This window comes from Leucoraja erinacea, chromosome 31 (genome assembly GCF_028641065.1).
Source record: "Leucoraja erinacea ecotype New England chromosome 31, Leri_hhj_1, whole genome shotgun sequence".
NCBI lineage: Eukaryota > Metazoa > Chordata > Chondrichthyes > Rajiformes > Rajidae > Leucoraja > Leucoraja erinaceus.
This window is the reverse complement of record NC_073407.1, coordinates 21115757-21136411: the sequence shown is the minus strand read 5'-3', so window position 1 is coordinate 21136411 and position 20655 is coordinate 21115757. Positions and strand designations below refer to the sequence as shown.

Below are 20655 nucleotides of genomic sequence, written 5' to 3'. Positions count from 1 at the left end.
GGGTTAGTCTCGCGTAGTGCCTGGTGATGCTGAGAGCAAACGAGTCAGACTGGGACCTGCGCCAGGAACAGGGAGCAGGAGGGCGCTGAGCAGAAGCGGAGAGTGTGCAGCGGGGAGTGAGCCTGATAGTTCTCTCCCTCTCTCCCTCCCTCTTTCTCTCTCCGTGCCTTTGTTCTGGATACAGAGCCCTGCTCCACAGCTGTTGCTTGTTCCCACGCACAGAGCGCACACTGTGTGACTGAACTTGCTGCTCTCCAAGGGCTTGTCGCGAGTACTTCACACACACACACGTCCCGTCCCGCCCCGCCCCACAGAGCCAGGCGCCTTCAGCAGAGCAACCCACAGACTGCGGACTCACCCCTCGCCTGGGGCACCCTGCTTGCTGTGGAGGAGTGGGCCAAACTTTCAACGGTAGCTCAAAGCGATTAGACACCCACTCTTCCTCCTTCCTCTCCCCTCCCCACACATACTCCCCTCCCTCCCTATCCCAAGCTGAAACTGGGGTCCCACAGACACTGGCACAGCTGATGGAGCCAAAGAACCAGGTTCAATCCTGACCTCGGGTGCTGTCTGTGGGTTTCAGGAGTTTGAACATTCTCATAGGAGTGATAGGAGTAGAATTAGGCCATTCGGCCCATCGAGTCTACTCTGCCATTCAATCATGGCTGATCTCTCTGCCTCCTTGTCCCATTCTCTTGCCTTCTCCCCACAGCCCTCGACACCCGTTCTAATCAAGAATTTGATTAGATCTCTGCCTTAAAAATATCCACTGACTTGGCCTCCACAGCCCCCTGTGGCAACTAGTTCCACAGATTAACTACCCTCTGACTGAAGAAGTTCCTCCTCACCTCCTTTCTAAAAGAGCGCCCTTTAATTCCGAGGCCTCCCTGTGACTGTGTGCGTTTTCCTCCGGATGCTCCGATTTCCCACGTCCCAACAATGTGTGTATTTGTAGGTTAATTAGCCGGTGTAGATTTGTTTAGGGAGTGGATGGGAGAGTGGGTAAACATGGAACTAGTGTGAATGGTGATTAATTGTCAGCATGGACTCGATGGGCCGAAAGGCCTGTTTCCATGCTGTATCTCTAAACATCTACCCCAGTGAGGGTCAGTGTGTGTGTGTGTGTGTGTGTGTGTGTGGGACCTGGACCCCAGTGAGGGTCAGTGTGTGTGTGTGTGTGTGTGTGTGTGTGTGGGTGTGTGTGTGAGTGTGTGTGTGTGTGTGTGTGTGTGTGTGTGTGTGTGTGTGTGTGTGTGTGTGTGTGTGTGTGTGTGTGTGTGACTTGTACCCCAGTGGGGGTCAGTGTGTGTGTGTGGGACCCGGACCCCAGTGAGGGTGAGTTTATCTTGAAATAATTGACTAAAAACATCTTCTTCACCTGAAATGAAAGCTGATATGTACGCAATTCTCAGACCCACAAAACAAATTATTTTTTGTACATTCAGCTCTAATCGAAAGAGTTATTTTTCAATATCTCAGGCAGGCGTTGGTGAACACTGTGTCAATTGCAGAATAAGTACGCACCAACTTATCAGATGGGCAGTGTATCAGTTAGGAAAATCAGTCCAGGAAGACGTTACGTGAACTGCTAATTAATTTTCTCTCTGTCCCCCTCCCTCTCCCTCAGGTTTGAATTGCTACATCCACTGCCTGAATGGAGGCAAATGTAGCCGCAATCCTAATGGTACTGAGGTTTGTCTGTGAGTATCAATCCATACTATTTACAATGACTGTGTGTTGATCGAATCCGACTGGTTTGCTTGGTGTGGTCCATCTTTCCTTCTCCCTCCTGCCACTGCTCTTCCACCCCTCTTCAGCCTTTCTCACCCTCACCCGCCTGTTTCTCTTCTCTCTCCCTTCCCCGTCTTCACCCCCTCCCTTTCCTATCCCTCCTCCATTCCATTCTTCTGGGAGGATCAGCTGGCTCGAAGAACTGAATGGCCTCCTCCTGCACCTATTTTCTATGAAATGTGAGGGGAAAGGTGACGTCTCACCGTCATGTGCTTCAACGCCGTGTACAGTAGACACAAACTGCTGGAGTAGTCACTCAGTGGGTCAGGCGGCATCCCTGGAGATAAAGGATGGGTGAGGTTTCAGGTCTGCGGCCACACCCGCTGAGTTACTCCAGCACTTTGTGTATATTGTCAGTCTAAACCAACATCTGTAGTTCCTTCCTGCATCTGTAGAGCTGTTACTTCCACTGTTGCCATATAATTATCTAAACCTGGAGTGTTTAGAGTGGTCATGTTCTCAACCTCAGCTAGTGAAGTTGATGTCTGCTCCCTGTCACACACACACACACACACACACACACACACACACACACACACACACACACACACACACACACACACACACACACACACACACACACACACACACACACACACACACACACACACACACACACACACACACACACACACACACACACACACACACACACACACACACACACACACAATGAGATACCTTTCCCTTCTCAGTCCTGAATAGCCGGCCCCTTATTTTGAGATTGTCCCCAGGTTTAAAACACTGGAGCCAAGGGGAAAAACATCCCGATATCCAACGTCAAAAACCTGGAAAATAATTGATATTTCAATGAAATCATCTCTCATTCTTTTAAATTCTAGAGTTTATCGGCTCAATTTGCTTAATCCCTCTTTGAAAGACCATTCACCCCCCCCCCCCCCCCCCCCCCACCCATTGTAATGCCGGGGAGGTGGTATGCGGTGTTGGGTGGGCGTTGTGCAGTGTTAGTGGCTTGCAATGTTGAGTTGCAGCTTGCAGCAAGAAGCGGGGATGTGTCGAGGTGTTGCCTTGTTGCCGGTTCACTGCAGTGCTGGATATGTGGGGTTCCATGTTGGGTGGGGGAGTCACATGGGCGCCAAAAGAAGAGCTTTCCTCCCCTTTCAATAGATTGTTTTCCCAGTGTTTCTGGGGCTTAGTAAGATCCAGGTGATGGGATGGATGGGCAGGGCCAAAGGGCCTGTCCCGAGAAGGATCTCGACCCCATTCCTTCTCTCCAGAGAAGTTGCCGGTCCTGCTGAGTTACTCCAGCATTTTGTCTATCCTTGGTCTCTGCGGTGTAAACCAGCATCTGCAGTTCCTTCCTACAGACATGTGCCGTAATGTTCTAAATCTTGTTCCTGTGCTCCACTGATATAGGCTTTCCTGACCTCAGGGTTTCCCAAGTATTTAAGACTTGTGGGAATAAGTTTGAAGTGTTGTCTCTTTTTTAGAAAATAAATCACACTGCCAAGCTAACCCCCAAATAGAAACACATTTATTTCCAGAAACATTTGCTTAGTGATGTTGCTTGAGAGATAGATATAGGTGAGAGCACAACTGTATTTCAAACAGAGTTGTGTGATCTTTTACAACCACTTGCAAGAGTTGCCGGAATCAACATTTCATCTCCAAGACATCACCTCTGATGGTAACACACTAGCACCAGGAACTGCATTGAACATGGAACAGTACAGCAAAGATCCTACAGCGGAGCTAGATAGATCACGCGACGAAAAAGACGTAGTGCGGTCATGGGCAGATTCATGGGGAATTTTCGGCCCCTTTTCCGTAACCGGCTTCCGTCTCCGCACCAAAGATCCCGCAGCGGAGCAAAGATACTAGTGCGGAGACGGAAGCCGGTTACGGAAACATCCTCGTAAAAATCAAAGTTCCTTGGTAAAAATCTTCTCCTCATTTTCAGAATTATAATTTATTAACACAAACTGTTCCCCCGCAACGTTGATTACACTGCGGGTCGGGTCGGGTCGGGTCGGGTTACTGAAATTGATGAAAAAAAGGCCCACGTTCCGCTCCGTTGCGTACTACACGTCAGCCCATTGCATTTAGAAGGAGTGGTCTATCTTGCTCCGCTATAGGATCTTTGCAGAATAGCACAAGAACAGGCCCCTTGGCCCACAAGGTCAGTACCAAACATGGTGCATAGATCATCTCTTACTATCTGCTTTAATCCAGATGTCCGCATTCCCTGCATCTCCATGTGCCATTTAGCTTCCTAAATGCCACTATCATATCTGCCTCCACCACCAACCTCAGCAGCACGATGCAGGCACCCACCACCCTCTCTGTAACAAAGTAGCCCAGCACATCACCATGAAACTTTGCATCTCTCACTTCAAAGCTGTCCCCTCTATTATTTGATTTTTCTATCCTGGGGGAAAAAGATTCTGACTGCGTACCCTATCTCCACACTTCAGCACGGTGGCGCAGCGGTAGAGTTGCTGCTTTTACAGCTCCAGAGACCTCAGGTTTTCATCCTGACTCTGGGTGCTCTCTGAACGGAGTTTGTACGTTCTTCCCGGGGCTGCGTGGGATTCCCCCGGGTGCTCTGGTTTCCTCCCACACTCCAAAGACATACAGGCTTGTGTGTTAATTGGTTTTGGTAAACATTGTAAATCGTCCTCAGTGTGTAGGATAGTGTCAGGAATCGCTGGTCGGCACGGACTCGGTGGGCTGAAGGGCCTGTTTCCGCACTGTATCTCTAAGAACAAAACTAAAGTAAACCTGTCATAATTTTAACCCAGAGAATTAAGATACATCTCAGAGGGTAAATAGATTTATGTTGGGGTCGTGGGCAGAGAGAGGCAATTCGGACTGTAAACGCCTATCTCACCAGGGACTAACTCTACAGAACGTTTTTCCTTCCACTATTTATTATGTAAAAGAATATGTGTGTTATGATTGTGTTTATAAGTTTGGTTGTTTTGTTGTTTGTCTTTTGCACAAAAGTCCGCGAGCATTGCCACTTTCATTTCACTGCACATCTCGTATGTGTATGTGACAAATAAACTTGACTTGACTTGACTTGATAATGAGTTACCTTGTTGAACCTATGGTGGAAAATATCTCCCTAGAGCTCAGGCACTTAAATTAAAGGGATATAAGACAGAGAGAAAGAATAGAATACGCACAAAAGAGCTGGAGAAACTCAGCGGGTGCAGCAGCATCTATGGAGCGAAGGAAATAGGCAACGTTTCGGGCCGAAACCCTTCTTCAGACTGACACTGCCAGGTTAAGGAGCCTAGCACTAGCATGATTAGTGTAGGGTTTAAACACCAGCAAAGGCCAGTTAGGCCTTGTGACCTGTTGCTCTGCAATAACATTTGATTGTGGGTAAAATAAAAAGCTGTGGCTGTTTCCTTGAAACAGAGGAATGAGCTCAGGGGAGGGGACGAGACGAGGTGGGGGGGGTAATGAAGGGAGTAATGGCGACGACACACTGGGCCTGTAGAAAACAACACTTGTGGATCTACAAACATTTTGATTCCATCCCCCCTCCCTGGGGCAGGTTGTGCCATCTGTTGGCTGTGGATTACGTATTGTGTTGCTGCTCCAGCCTCCACACACACACACACACACACACACAGCACTCCTCCTCCTCCCCCCCCCCCCCCCCCCCCCCCCCCCCCTCCCTTGTACACCACAAACTCAGAGCCCATGAGCAATTACCAAACAAAGGGCCCAAGCGCTTCTTTCAATGACTGAAAGCCAAGCCACGCTACTCTGCAGAAATCGCCCCCAACGCTCCAATCTCCCAATCTGTTTTCTTTCCTTTCTTTCACTGGCTGACAGCTGGAGTTCGGTCGGACTTTGAGGCCTATTGTTAGGTCTCAGATTAATACTGTGTGACTAATCACCGCGTCTGAGGCCTTCTGAGGACGTCTCACTTGCTTTAACTGTTCATCCATGAGCCACAATGCAGGCACAGATGGACGCACATTCTAATTAGATCCCTCCATTTTCTTTCTCCGTCTCCCCCCACTACCCTCTCCCCCACCCCACCCCCAAAAAAAAATGAGGGGCGGAGATACTTGATGGAAAGAAAAGTTTCCTTAATACAAGAGGAGAAAAAAAAAATGTTGGATTGCATTCCAAGTCTCGACATTGGTTTAACAGCAAGCAGGATTATGCAGTGAACGACCTTGGCAAATGGCCTCTTGCTTCAGTCTGTCTACTGGGACCCACAATGTGCTCATTGTGCAGGGTCCAGGCTTGGGCCCAGCCCCACACACACTCTCCTCCCAATTAGAAAGTGCGATGAAATAGCGATGGAGAAAGAGAGGGAGTGAGTGAAGATGGCCATGGTTGTGAAGGGTCTTTTATCCATTGTCCCTTCCTCTCTCTGTCTATCTCTCTTTCCTATCTTCACCTTCTCATCTTATCTATGGGCTTCCTTCCTTATCTCATTTTCCATTTCTTTTCTTCCTTTCCGTTCACTCCTATCACGAGATTATGTATTAGACAATAGACAACAGGTGCAGGAGTAGAGGCTATTCAGCCCTTCCACAATCATCACCCCATTCCGCCATTCAATGCGAGCACGGCTGATCATCCACAATCATCACCCCGTTCCTGCCTTCTCCCCATTTCTCCCCCAATCAGTACCCCGTTCCTGCCTTCACCGTAAAGACAGACCACGTGTCTGCCTTTGCTGTTCCAGTCTCTCTCTTTCACTTTTTTATTTTTGCTGCATATATCTCTCATCCTTTCTTGTACTTTATCAGAAACAGGGCCTCGGCAAAAAAAAAAAAGGCATTTGGAAATTGGATCGTACTAGGCTTAAGTTGGAAGGAAGAAAGATGGGAATTAGTTTAAACTGTAATGAGTTTTGCAGATGCTACTCCTCCTCCCTCTCTCTCTCTCTCTCTCCCTCTCCCTCTCTCTCTCTCTCTCCCTCTCTCTCTCTCTCTCTCTCTCTCTCTCTCTCCTCCCTCTCTCTCTCCTCCCTCTCTCCCCCTCAACTCCAACATAACACTCCCTCTCTCTCTCATCCTTATCTCTCTGCTCTCTCTCTCTCTCTCATCTCTCTCTCATCACCCCCCCCCCCCATCTCATACACACACAGGATTACGTGTTCAAGAAGGAACTGCAGATGCTGGAAAATCAAAGGTAGACAAAAATGCTGGAGAAACTCCGCGGGTGCAGCAGCATCTATGAAGAAGAAGCGTCTCGACCCGAACCGTTGCCTATTTCCTCTCGCTCCTCTCTGCCGAACCCGCTGAGTTTCTCCAGCATCTGTCTACCACACAGGATTACACTCTCTCTCTCATGCACTCGCTCCCCCTCTCCTCCACTCTCCCACCCTTTCTCTCTTTTTTTCATGCACTCCACACGCTCCGTCTCTGCTCCACTCCACCAGCACGATATTTTTATATGGTGGAGCAGAGCAGGCTGTGCTGCTATCTTCTGCTGTAATATTAGCCCACAGGCCCCTCGGGTGGGGGGGGGGGGGGGGGGTGGGGCGGGGTGGGGGGGGGGGGGGTGGGGGGGGGGTGGGGTGGGGTGGGGGTACCCCAAGCTGGTCACTGCTAATGGCATTGCTTACATTACTGTGACCAACTTCAGCCGGTCCAGTGGCACTTACAGCCGATGACCGGCTTTGCTTAGTTTCACTATCTGTATCACCTCGCCAGGCCAGGGTGGAAATGTCAAAGACTAAAGGGCGTTGCGTTGAGATGAGAGGAGAAAAGCTTAAAGGATTTCCACACAGAGAATGGCGCGGTGGTGGTGGGAGCAGAATATGATAGTGACATGTTAGAAACTTTTAAATACTCAACGGATGGGCAGTGAATGGAGGGACCTGTAGATCACGTGTACTCAGTGTAAATTCGTTTAACTTGGCACCTTGTTCGGGCACGGATATTGTGGGCCAAAGGGGCATGTTCCTGTGCTGTCATGTTTAATGTTCCATGTTCTAGATCAGTGATTCCAGACCTGGGGCCATATCCATGGCAAATTTCAGGGGGGCCACAGAAAAATTTAGGGGGCCACCGGTTCAACAAAGGGGGCCACAGAGCTACCACCCTGTTGTCTCCTAAATTTCAGTTCTAATAAATTTAAATCTACGTCGTTGAAATATTTTTGATGTTTGTGGAATAGAATAAAAGAGAATATTTGTGCAATTAATAGACACTGATATTTTTATGGAAGGTATTATAATATTGAAGTACCCGGGGGGGGGGGGGGGGGGGCACAGAAAAATTAAAAGATCCCAAGGGGGCCATGAGCTAAAAAAAGGTTGGGAACCACTGATCTAGATGGTCGGAAAGAGAGAGAGAGAGAGAAGAAGGAGGAAGGGAGAGGGAGAAAGATACACACCTAACAGGAAGGGCGAACGAGAAGGCCAGATATGTTTAAATGGATGAACAGCGTGAGTGAGAAAGAGAATGAAAGTGGAAAAGAGAGAGAGATAACTGCGGGGTGGATAGTGAGAGAGAGAGAGAGAGAAATGGAGTGAGGGGAAGGGATTTGGATTAAGAGGGCAGTGAGGGTGAGTACGAGAAAGAAATACAGGCAGTGAGTAACCTTGGTAGACAAAAATGCTGGAGAGACTCAGCGGGTGCAGCAGCATCTATGGAGCGAAGGAAATAGGCGACGTTTCGGCCCACGCAGGTCACGGGGCGAAAATCAACTGTGTACAAACTCCGTACAGACAGCACACCCACAGTCGGGATCGAACCAGGGTCTCTAGCGCTGTAAGGCAGTACTTCTACCGTTGCACCACCGTGCCACCCGCCCATTGTGATGGTGAGACTGCGGTGGGTTGTAGAGGCTGCCTACTCACCCAGTGGCGATTAACACAGCCCAGAGATCAGACAGTGGACATCAGACCTTTGTCATGCTTCACCAAGCCACTGCAAGGGAGGAGTGAAGCCAGCAGCCAAGAGTTGTTTACATTTCATTTGAAAGTGACAGTATTTGGGGGGGCGACACTGTTTGAAGTTGTGCGAGGTGTAGGTGAGAGGCCAATGCAATGTTTAATCCAGAGACAGGAGTCAACTATTCCCTCCACCCCGACTGTGTAGAACATTAACGCGAGGTTAATGGGTTGGGGGAATATGAGCAAGGAATGAGATCTCTGTGGAGGAAGGAACTGCAGATGCCGGCTCGCAGCAAAGACAGACACAACATGCTGGAGTAACTCAGCGGGTCAGGCAGCAGCATCTCCGGAGAAAAGGAATAGGTGATGCTTCGAGTCGAGACCCTTCTTTAGACCACAGATATGGTGATTGTGAGAAAGGGTGATGCGAGGCTCTGGATGGAGAGAGGAGGAGTACCTCTCGCCCTTCCTTCCTTCCTTCCTCCCTGTAGCTTGTCCCCGTACTCTGGGGAGGGGGGAATCAGGGGCCTGTCGTGAGACGTGCACAGATTAACCGTTGCACTTGGGAGCTGTGTTCAGACAGAGCACCTTGATGTTGATGCAGCACTGATTCCAGAACCAGGGGCCACAGTCTTAGGATAAAGGGGAGGCCATTTAAGACTGAGGTGAGAAAAAACTTTTTCCTACCCAGAGAGTTGTGAATTTGTGGAATTCCCTGCCACAGAGGCCAAATCACCGGATGGATTTAAGAGAGAGTTCGATAGAGCTCTAGGGGGCTAGTGGAATCAAGGGATATGGGGAGAAGGCAGGCACGGGTTATTGATTGGGGACGATCAGCCAGGATCACAATGAATGACGGTGCTGGCTCAAAGGGCCCGAATGGCCTCCTCCTGCACCTATTGTCTATGTTTCTATCACACACGTGGGGATCACAGTGAAACATGGCCAGTGGGCTGATCGGCAAGTCCCTGCTCATTGAGGAGTTTCCAGCATTGGTGAGGACATGATTGGAGACCCACAGTCTTGTGAGGTGTTGAACTCACGAGATCACCATCTCTCCCTGTGGCATCCATCTCCCCTGTTCCTTGCTGATGTACCAAACATATGGATGAATGACATTGACTGGTCGTGTGTGATCCTATCTTGTGTGCACGAGTCTTTTACCTAGTAATGCCGACACGTACCTCGATGTGAGATTAACGGCCAGTTAGCATCAAACTCATTTTGGAACTGTTTTTTCAACTGTCGTTGTGCTGAAACCAAGATCAAAATGACAAACGAGGTCTCTGAGTCAATGCTAGAACCAGTGGGAGAGCAGAGAGTAGACGGGGTGGATAGGTGAGGGTGTGGTTTAGTTTAAAGATACAGCGCGGAAATGGGCACGGAAATGGGCCCTTTGGCCCACTGAGTCCGCGTGGACCAACGTACCCCGCACATTAACGCTATCCCACACACACTACAGGGGCAATTGTTCAATTATAGCTGCCACAGCCAGACATAAAAACAGTTTTTATCCACGAGTAGTTGCTCTACTCAACAGCCAAAAATCTGTAGCCTCCCTCTGATCTGGTATTTTGTTGGTTCACATGCTTGATCAATGGTGTTTTATCATTAATGTTTTATTATTATTAACGACTAGTGTTTTCTGAGTCATTCGTACCTGTCACTGTATGTCATGTTGTTACTTGTGGGCGGAGCACCAAGGCAAATTCCTTGTATGTGAATACTTGGCCAATAAACGTACTTACTTATACAAAGCCAATTGTACGCCTGTACGTCTTTGGAGTGTGGGAGGAAACCGGAGATACCAAAGAAATCCCACGCAGGTCACGAGGAGAACGTACAAACTCCGTACAGAGAGCACCCGTTGTCAGGATTGTCCCCGGGTCTCTGGCACTAGAAGACTGCGACTCTACCGCTGCGCCACCGTGCCGCACCAAACCCATGAACGCAAGCGTGGTCCCAGAGTAAAAGCTTGGCCACTCTGTTAAAGAGGTGGCACTGAGTTATCAGCCTGATGTTGCCATTGCTGATTCCACCAGCCTGTCGCTGCTGTCACAGGCCATAACAGTATCACCCAGGCACTTCAGTCAGTCACCAGAGACAAAAGAAATGACATGCTTCAGGTAGGAAGTGCAGTGGCTAATTTGTGCAAAGCTAACCCCATGAACAACAATGTGACCACACAGTCTAAATTTAGTGATCGTGGCTGCAGCTCTAAAGATGATTAGATGAAGGCAAGAACTTTGTTCCTTCCTCATCTTAAATCATGGGATTTAAAAACCACTTGAGGCTTTTCTGACAGTGCGGCACTCCCTCATGATGGCATCGGGAAGGTCAGGATTCAAGCCAGTTTGTTGTCATGTGTCCCATATAGGACAATGAAATTCTTGCTTTGCTTCAGCACAACAGAATATAGTAGGCATGAATACAGAACAGATCAGTGTGTCCATATACCATCATATAAATATATACACACATGAATAAATAAAACAGATAAAGTGCAAATAAACAGATAATGGGCGATTAATGTTCAGAGTTTTGTTTGAGCTGAGTTTAATAGCCTGATGGCTGTGGGGAAGCAGCTATTCCTGAACCTGGATGTTGCAGTCTTCAGGCTCCTGCACCTTTTAGCTGAAGGTAGCGGGGAGATGAGTGTGTGGCCAGGATGATGTGGGTCCTTGATGATGCTGCCAGCCTTTTTGAGGCAGCGACTGCGATAGATCCCCTCGATGGTAGGGAGGTCAGAGCCGATGATGGACTGGGCAGTGTTTACTGATTTTTGTAGTCTTTTCCGCTCCTGGGCGCTCAAGTTGCCGAACCAAGTCACGATGCGATGGGTCAGCATGGGAAGGTCAGTAGGAATGGGACTCGGAGGCTGATCAGTTGGGACATGCTGGAACAATCTGTATAGTACTGTGGTGGGGATAGGGGCTGGGAATCATCCCTACATGCTGGCCTTTCTTAAGCTTGTTTCCTCTGCAGAACAGGGCAACTGATTTGTTTAGTTGGGGAAGGTGTGTGTGCTGAAATCATGTGGAGTTATATAAGCCTGTCAGGGGCACAGGGACCTAAATGTTGAGCATCCACAGAGGAAGTAGGCTGATTGAAAAATACACAATATTGGTTTTTGGTTATTTCTCAATTTATATCTGCTGGTACGCCTAGATATATCGCTGCTCCCCTTCTGAGGGGTGAGAGAACCTGTACCCCAGTGAGGGTCAGTGTGTGTGTGGGTCCCGTACCCCAGTGACGGTCAGTGTGTGTGTGTGTCCCGTACCCCTGAAATAACAATGGGAGATTATTGTTCTATCTGTAGTCTGGTGGCTGTGAGCATCCAGTTATGGGAACATTATTTCCAATGTACCTTCCTGTGACTTCTCTCTTAACTCTGCAACCTATCTTAGAATAAGAGACTAAAAGACTATGCTGGAGAAACTCAGTGGGCCAGGTAGCATCCACGTAGATTTATAAACAGTCAACATTTCAAATCGAGACGGGCGAAGGGTCTTTACTCAAAATGATGACGGTCCATTTCCCTCCGTAGATGCTGCTTGACCGGCTGAGTTCCTCCAGCCAGTTTGTGTTTAGCTCCAGGCTGCAGCCTCGTGCACCTCCCTTGAATAAGGGAAGTTGCCAGCCTCCATTCTTCCCCTTTGTATCCACGTGTGTTGCTTTCACTATTGTGATCCTTGTTCCTTGTGGACGTGTCTGTGATGTTGACAGTTGCCTGGTCCCGGAGCTTCCGTCTTCCACTCTGACGAGAGGGATGTCTCGAGGCTGTCGTGCAGGATGAGGGAGGGGGCACCTCATTGAAATGTACCGACTAGTGAACGGTCCGGATAGAGTGGATGTGAAGAGGATGTTTCCACTAGTGGGAGAGTCTAAGACCAGAGGCCACAGCCTCAGAATAAAAGGATGTACCTTTAGAAAGGAGATGAGAAGACGTTTCTTTAGTCAGAGGGTGGTGAATCTGTGGAATACATTCCCACAGACGGCTGTGGAGGCCGAGTCAATGGATATTTTCAAGGCGGAGATTGACAGATAAGGGTGTCAGGGGTTATGGGGAGAATGCAGGAGAATGGGGTTGAGAGGGAAAGATGGATCAGCCATGTTTGTATGACAGGGTACACTTGATGGGCGGAATGGCCTAGTTCTGCTTCTAGAACTTATGAATGGAGCGAGGAGAGGGAAAGATGGGCTGTCTTGTGTGCATGCCTCAGTCTGGTTTACCAGAGACTAGTGTAGAGAAGGCAGAACTCATCTGTACTATGTGGACACAAATCAGAGGATGAGTAGGACGGTTTTGATACAGAGTAAAGACCCATCAAACACTCCCAGTGCAGGTATGACACAGATTAGACGTAAAACCCCCCTCTATACTGAAGAGACAGTCACAAAAAGCTGGAGTGACTCAGCGGGTTAGGCAGCTTGTCTGGAGAAAAGCAATAGGTGACGTTTCGGCTTGAGACCTTCTTCAGACTCACAAAGTTCCCTCTACAATATGTGTAAGAAGGAACTACAGATGCTGGAAAATCGAAGGTAGACAAAAGTGCTGGAGAAACTCAGCGGATGCAGCAGCATCTATTTATTTTTCTCCAGAGAGGCTGCTTGACCTGCTGAGTTACTCCAGCGTTTTGTGCCTATTTTGGGCCTGGCCTTGACCAGACTGCCAGGCTGCAGGCCAGGGTAGGCCGGGCTGGATCCTGTACCTGGGAGCAGGTGTTTCACGTCCCCTGCTGCCTGGCTGAGGCCTCCATCCGCCATTAACTTGCAGGAATCTGAAACATTTCCACCAGATTAAGCTTCCATGGCAGTGAACACAACCTCGTTGACACCGACTAGCACAGAGAGCGATCACAAAGGGGAGACCGGGGGAGGGGTGACGCTGCTGGCCAAAGATACCTGTGTAAACAACACTGCAACAGGCCAGGGGTCAATCATTAACCCCTGGCAGGGGGTGGTTTGGGTGCGAGTGTGAATTGGAAGGAAGTTTATCGGGGAGGGTGGAGGAGAGGGGTGGTGGTGGTAAAGGCAGAGAGTTGTGTCAAGTTATTCCCTCTTCAAAGGCCATCACTTTGATCACAAGGTTCTGAGCTCAGTTCACATCTTACTGCAAAGAGCGGTGTCACACTACCACTTGTGCCAGTAAGGAATTTGACAATGGAAGAGGGAGGGAGAGAGAGAGAGAGAGATAATATTGGGGGTTACACAAAAAAGCTGGAGAAACTCAGCGGGTTCAGCAGCATCTATGGAGCGAAGGAAATAGGCAACGTTTCGGGCCGAAACGTTGCCTATTTCCTTCGCTCCATAGATGCTGCTGCACCCGCTGAGTTTCTCCAGCTTTTTTGTGTAACCTTCGATTCTCCAGCATCTGCAGTTCCCTCTTAAACACGAGAGATAATATTGAATTGCTAAACTTGCTATTGTGTTGTACTGCTTACAGCTACAAGAACGTGTAGCAATCAGCAAAGGGCTATAGGCCTATTGCAAGTTTATGTACAGGGACATATCTATCCATGCACTGTATACTTGTATTTATACTTATGCATTTTAAATATGTATGTCATGTTTTATACTTTGGCAATATAACAATGTTTTTTTATCATGCCAATAACGTTTTTAAATTGAATTGAATTGAATTGAGAGAGGATGTGTAGGAAGAAATTCCAGATGCTGGTTTAAACTGAAGATGCTGGAGTAGCTCAGCGGGACAGGCAGCATCTCTGGTGAGAAGGAATGGGTGACGTTTCGGGTCGAGACCCTTCTTCAGACTGACGCCAGTCAGGATATGGGGAAGGGGTGAGTGAGAGATAGAGAGAGAGAGAGAGATACTGGAAATGGGGAAGGTGTGAGTGACAGAGGGGAGATGAGAGGGAGAGAGACAGGATAGGTGAGGGATGAGAGAAAGGATAAAAGGGGGATGAGAGGGGGAGGGAAAGGAGGGAGATGGAGAGGAGAGGAAGAAGAGGAAACAGGGAAGGGGGGAATAAGAGAGGGAAGGAGCGCGTGTGAAAGGGGAGCGGAATGAGAGAGAGTCAGGAATGGAGAGAGGGAACAGTAAAAACATTTCTGAAGTCATTCATTGGGACATGAGGCGGGGTGAGAGAGGGAGAGAAAGAGAGGGCAAAGGCGAGAGAGGAAAGGGAGAGAGTTCGAAGAGGGAGGGAGGGAGGGAGGGAGGGAGGGAGAGGGAAAGGGATTTGAATAAAGAAGGAAGGTGTGCGTGAAAGATGGGAGTGAGAAAGAGGATGGAGAGAGGATAGCTACATTTCTGAAGAGATTTGTAGGCACAATGTGACCTCCTGTCTGTGGTTCGGAGCCTTGCATTCCTCTCCTGCCAAGCTCATATGTGGCAGATGGCAGTCGGCACAATTCATGAGGAGGAGAAATCGAGTGTCAAGCTTAACATTCAGAGCAGGATCAAAGGTCGCAGAGCCATCTGTCCCAGACACTGTTGTCTGTTTTTTTTAGTTTCTTTGTAAGTTGCTGAATGTAAGGGCACTTGTGGAGTGAGTTCCTCTGAATCGTCAACCTGGCCCTACTTCAGAAATGCACAGCGACATTCCAGCAACAACTGAGGCTGGAGTGGCACAGTCACAGGGCTGAGGCTGGGCTGTGCATCAAACATGGGCCTGGAGCTTGTCTGGGGCTGGGACTGGGCCTGGGGCTGGGAGTGGGGCTAGAGCTGGGCCTGGGGCTGGGGCTGGGAGTGGGGCTGCAAGGGCCTGGGGCTGGGAGTGGGGCTGGGGCTGGGAGTGGGGCTGGGAGTGGGGCTAGAGCTGGGCCTGGGGCTGGGACTGGGCCTGGGGCTAGAGCTGGGCCTGGGCCTGGCCTGGGCCTGTCCTGGTGCAGTGGCTGGCATTGGAACTGGGCCAGGGCATGAGTTGTGGCTAGGGCGTAGGCCTCAAACTGTGGTATGTCTGGGTCTAGACCTGAGGCTGTGGCTGTGGTTGGGCCTAACCTAAGGATGTGTTTATGGTTGACCCTAGGCCTGTCTGTGGCTATGGTTTGGGGCTAGGAACTAACTCTCGCTTTGAGATATGTTCCATAAACACTCGTCACCATTTGTAGCAATCCGATCTTGCTGCTGCAACTCAATAGTGGCTCAGTCGATAGAGCTCATGCCTCACAACGCCATTGACCCAGGTTGGATCTTGACCTCAGGTGCTGTCTGTGTGGAGCTTGCATGTTCTCCCTGTGAATGCGTGGGTCTCCTCCGGCTGTTCCAGTTTCCTCCCACATCCTAAAGACGTGCGAGTTTGGAGGTTAATTGGCTTCTGTAAATCACCCCTATTGTATGTAGGGAGTGAATGAGAAAACGGGATGCACCAAACTAGTGTGAATGGGTGATCGGTGGGTCAGCATGGACTCGGTGGGCTGAAGGGCCTGTTTCCATGCAGCATCTTTCAATTCTCATCTGCTGAAGATTTCATGCCGCTCCCTGTTGCGTTCAGATTTAACTATCCCAACTTATTCCTGATGAGCCGACATCACTATATTCCTTATAAATGTGAGACTACCCAAATCTCATACAGCACCAGGTCCCATTCTGCTGGCACCTCTGTGTGAGCTCACCTCCACCCCATCCCATTTTAGCAACATCTCAACCTGACAAATTTCATTCCTTACTCTCGTCTCTCCAGAGCCTCGACCTTTCCAATCCCTGTGGTCACCTGCACTTGCCTCGATCCGCTGTTCTGGCCTTGTGTGTCCCCCTCCCCACCCTGGCCCCAATATTAATCCCCCCACCACGGGTGGCAGAGTCTTCAGCCCTCAATTCTGGAACCCCCTCCTTCATCTTCAATTCCACATTTATTTCCAATTATCTGCTCCTTAAAATTCAATTCTTTCTTATTTCTTTGATAATCGTCACGTGGCTCAGTCTCAGTTTGCTAACAATTCTCTCAAGTACTTTCGAGTGTGTGGAAGGTGCCCAAGAGAACATTAACGGTGTAATTGGGAGACATGACCCTTATTGTGGTCGCAGATTGAAAATAACTGGATCTCAGTGTTTGCACTGAGCCCACGTCTGTACCTTGGTCTGAAGTTGGTTGGCTGGGCTAAATTAGATAGTGTCACCCAACTCCTTGACACGTCTTTGTCAAGTTATTGAGTGAATGTGAGAGTTTGCCGGTGGTGTGTGCTCTGGGTGTTTTATTCTGGTTGCATGTGTCCGTTATGTGGGTGTGAAAGACACGGCGTGTTTACCGTCTACACAGAGCAAGCACTTGGCGGGAAGAGGAACATGCCAGCGGCCTGTGGATTCAGGCTTCGGATCAGGCACAGAGTTTACCACATACAACTGAGAGCAGTTTCACACATCGTGAATCGTATTCCAAGGCGGCGCAGCGGTAGAGCTGCTGCCTCACAGCGCCAGAGACCCAGCTTCAATTATGACCTCGGGTGCTGTCCGTGTGGAGTTTGCACGTTCTCCCCGTGACCGCCTGGGTTTCCTCCGGTTCTTTCCCACGTCTCATGGAGATGTGCCGGTTTGCAGGTTAATTGGCCTCTGTGAACTGCTCCTGATGTGCAGGGAGCGGACGTGACAATGGGGCAACGTAGAACTAATGTTGACAAAAGGAGAAGCAGGTTTACAAAAAAAGGGTCAAAGTGCTGGAGTAACTCTGCGGGCCGGGCAGCATCTGTGGGGCACACGGATTGGCAACATGTCAAGTCAAGTCAAGTTTATTTGTCACATACACATACGAGATGTGCAGTGGAATGAAAGTGGCAATGCTTGCGGACTTTTGTGCAAAAGACAAACAACAAAACAACCAAACAAACTATAAACACAATCATAACACACATATTCTTTTACATAATAAATAATAGAAGGAAAAAACGTTCTGTAGAGTTAGTCCCTGGTGAGATGGGCGTTTACAGTCCGAATTGCCTCTGGGAAGAAACTCCTTCTTTCCAGGTGATCGATAGTCGGCGTGGACACATTGGGGGGAAGGTACAGAGCTAAACTGAACCAAGCTCAGGTGCCCGTGGAGTATCTATCCCTCATCCTGCCCCCTGGGCCTGGACACAGGCCAGTGTCGGCTCCTCACAGCCTGGCAGGCTCGGGGTACACTGTCATCACGTGTTCCACCAACCAACAGCAAGGTGCCATGCGCCCACCCCCCCCCCCCCCCCCCCCCCCCCCCCGCCCCAGCATTCCCATTGACTTCACTCTCCCCCCCGCTGCCCCTTTGTCCAGCGTTCCACTGCTGGCCGCTGCTGGCCTCGGCAGCTGCTCCCCTCATTACTATGTGCTCCAGCTGCTCCACACACTCCCAGCCCTTGATCACACTGAGCAGATGACGCAAATCTTCCTCCCCATTCTCCCCCAGACTCGTCGTTGCTCCCCCTCCACCTTTGTGTCGCCTTTCATTCCCTCCCTCTTTATCTTCCCCACTCTTTGTCTCTCTCTCTGCCTTCATGGCCTCTGTCTCTCTCTCTATATCCCTCTTGTAATCCCTCTCTGTCTCCGTCTCTCTCTCTCTCTCTCTCTCTCTCTCTCTCCCTCATTCGGTCCAATTCTCTTTCTCACTCGCACTGTGAGTCCATTCATTTCAACTGTTATCCTCTCGTTCTCTCTTCCTGTTATACGTATCTTTCTTTTTTCGACTATATAAGTCTGTTTATCTATCTCATTGTCTCTCTCTCTCTCTCTCTCCCTCTCCCCTCTCTCTCTCTTCCTCTCTCTGTGTCTCACTCTCTCTTTATCTCCTCTGTCCAACTCTTTCTCTCTCTCTCTGTCTCTCTGTGTCTCTCTTTACTTCTCCTCTCTGTCTCCCTCCCCCTCTCTCCCTCTCCCTCTCTCTTTCTCCCCCCTCTCCCTCTCCTCTCTCCCTCTCTCCTCTCTCCTCTCCCTCTCCTCTCTCTCCCTCTCTCCCTCTCTCTCCCTCTCTCTCCTCTCTCCCTCTCTCCCCCTCTCCCCCTCTCCCCCTCCCCCCCTCTCCCCCCCCCTCCCCCTCTCCCCCCCTCCCCCCCCTCTCTCCCCCTCCCCCTCCCCCCTCCCTCTCTCTCTCTCTCTCCTATCTCCCCATTCAGGAGGCCACTCTGCCCCTCCAGGTTGTTCCTTTGCTCACTAAAGTCGGCAAGTCCCTTCCACTTATCCGTTGTTATCCCCTAACTCTTGCCGGATAAAAATGGACTCGTCCTGGTTTTTGAAATTGTCTTTAGATCGCAGTTGCTGTGAGGATTTCGGGGCAGGAACACCACAGACCTTGGCATGAGGGAAGGAACTGCAGGTGCTGGTTTAAACCGAGGATAGGCACAAAAAGCTGGAGTAACTCAGCGGGACAGGCAGCATCTCTGGAGAGAAGGAATGAGTGACGTTTCGGGTCGAGACCTTTCTTCGTCTGAAGGCCCGAAGCTGCCTGACCCGCTGCGTTACTCCAGCTTTTTGTGTTTGTCATGCCCTACATTCCCACTGAATCCCGATCCCGATCCCTGTCCCATGCCACCCTGTTCCGGTGGTCTTCCCTCTCCTCCAATGGTGGCTCTGTGGCCACCAAACAAATTCTTTGTATAATCCCTTAATGAAGTGACCTGTGCATTAGCACCTCAGCCCCTCTTGGGCATCAGTAGTCACTTCTGTTATTGTAAAGGACTAATTAAAAAAAAAGAGAGAGAAAACAGCAAATCAGGACAGTGTGATGCAGCTGATGTTTCAAGTTGGAACTGGCAACTGTTTTCCCAGATGTGGAGATGTCAAAGACTAAAGGGCGCAGCTTTAAGGTGAGAGGGGAGAAGTTTAAAGGACATGTGCGGGGCAAGGTTTTTACACAGAGGCTGTTGGGTGCCTGGAATATGCTGCCAGGGATAGCGATGGAGCCAGATACGATAGTGGCATTTTGGAGGCGTTTAGATAACAATTAGATATGCAGGGAATGGAAGGAAATGGGGCATGTGCCGGCTGATGAGATGAATCTATCTTGTCATCGTGTTCAACACAGACATTGTGGGCCGAATGGCCTGCTCCTGTGTTCTGTGCTAGGATACATTACCTGGCTGTGTGTTGCTTGAATTGGTTGCCATGTTTCCACATTCCACAGGTCTGAGGCTCAAGTGTCTGCGGTGTGGGTGGGGAGGTGGGGAGAGAGCTGTTAATGCCTCCCCCTTCCAGCTGGGGTGACTGTGTAAGTCCTGCTGCCCAGGACAATATCCCGACAGGGTTTTCATCGCAGAGCAAGAGGCGGGAGAGGGAAGTGGGAGGGATTTTGTCACTTCAGGAGGTTTGAAATAACATCATTGATAGACACTGATGGCTTCAGCTTCCTTGGTGAACAGTGAAATCAACAGCGTTCTTGCTGCCTCTGTCAGTCTGTCTGTCTGTTTCTCCATTGCCTTCTTCTCCACTCTTGCTTCTCTCACTTGCTCGCCTCTCTCTCTCTCTCACTCCTCTCTTGCTCTCCTCTCCCATCTCTCCATCTCTCGCTCTCCATCTCCATCTCTCTCAAATCTCTCTCTCTCTCACCTATCTCTCTATCACTATCTCGGTCTCTCACGGCTCTCATCTCTCTTGCTCCTCTCTCTCGCTCTCTCTCCCCCTCTCTCTCTCCTCTCTCTCTCTTGCTCTTCCTCTCTCTCCTCTCCTCTCTTCTCATCTCTCTTTCTTGCTCTCCTCTCTATCTCTCTCTCTCTCTTTCTCTCCCACTCTCCTCCCCTCTCTGTCCATCATCTTCCCTTCACCCACTAACTCTCTGGCAACTATTAAAAGCAAACTGTCATAAATTGGTCAGATCAATTGAAGATGTCCCTGTTTTAATTGTCCTTTTGTCCGTGGGCAGCTGATGAGCTGCATTCCCGCTGCCCTTTGGTGACAGATGGTTTGATGAGGGGCCTGTTCACACCCAGCTCCCAACATGTTTATTGTTTCTCTTGAAGTTTGTGCTGTGAAGATAAGCCATGGACCATGTGTGAAGTTGCAGGGTTGGGGCCGTGGATGGTTGGGTGGGAGCGGAGGAGTTGGGGGGGGGGGGGGGGGGGGGGGGGGGGCACCAAATGGACTTGTTTTTCATTCAATGGGCCAG

At 49.7% G+C, this 20655-nt stretch overlaps 1 protein-coding gene across 1 annotated transcript in view; it reads left to right on the top strand.

The window, feature by feature from the left end:
- Window positions 1-20655, top strand: part of LOC129712090 (neurogenic locus notch homolog protein 1-like) — an 83881-nt gene that overhangs the window by 6005 nt on the left and 57221 nt on the right. The window contains 1 exon segment of the mRNA XM_055660281.1: window positions 1628-1700. Within this exon segment, the coding sequence (XP_055516256.1) occupies window positions 1628-1700 (73 nt within the window).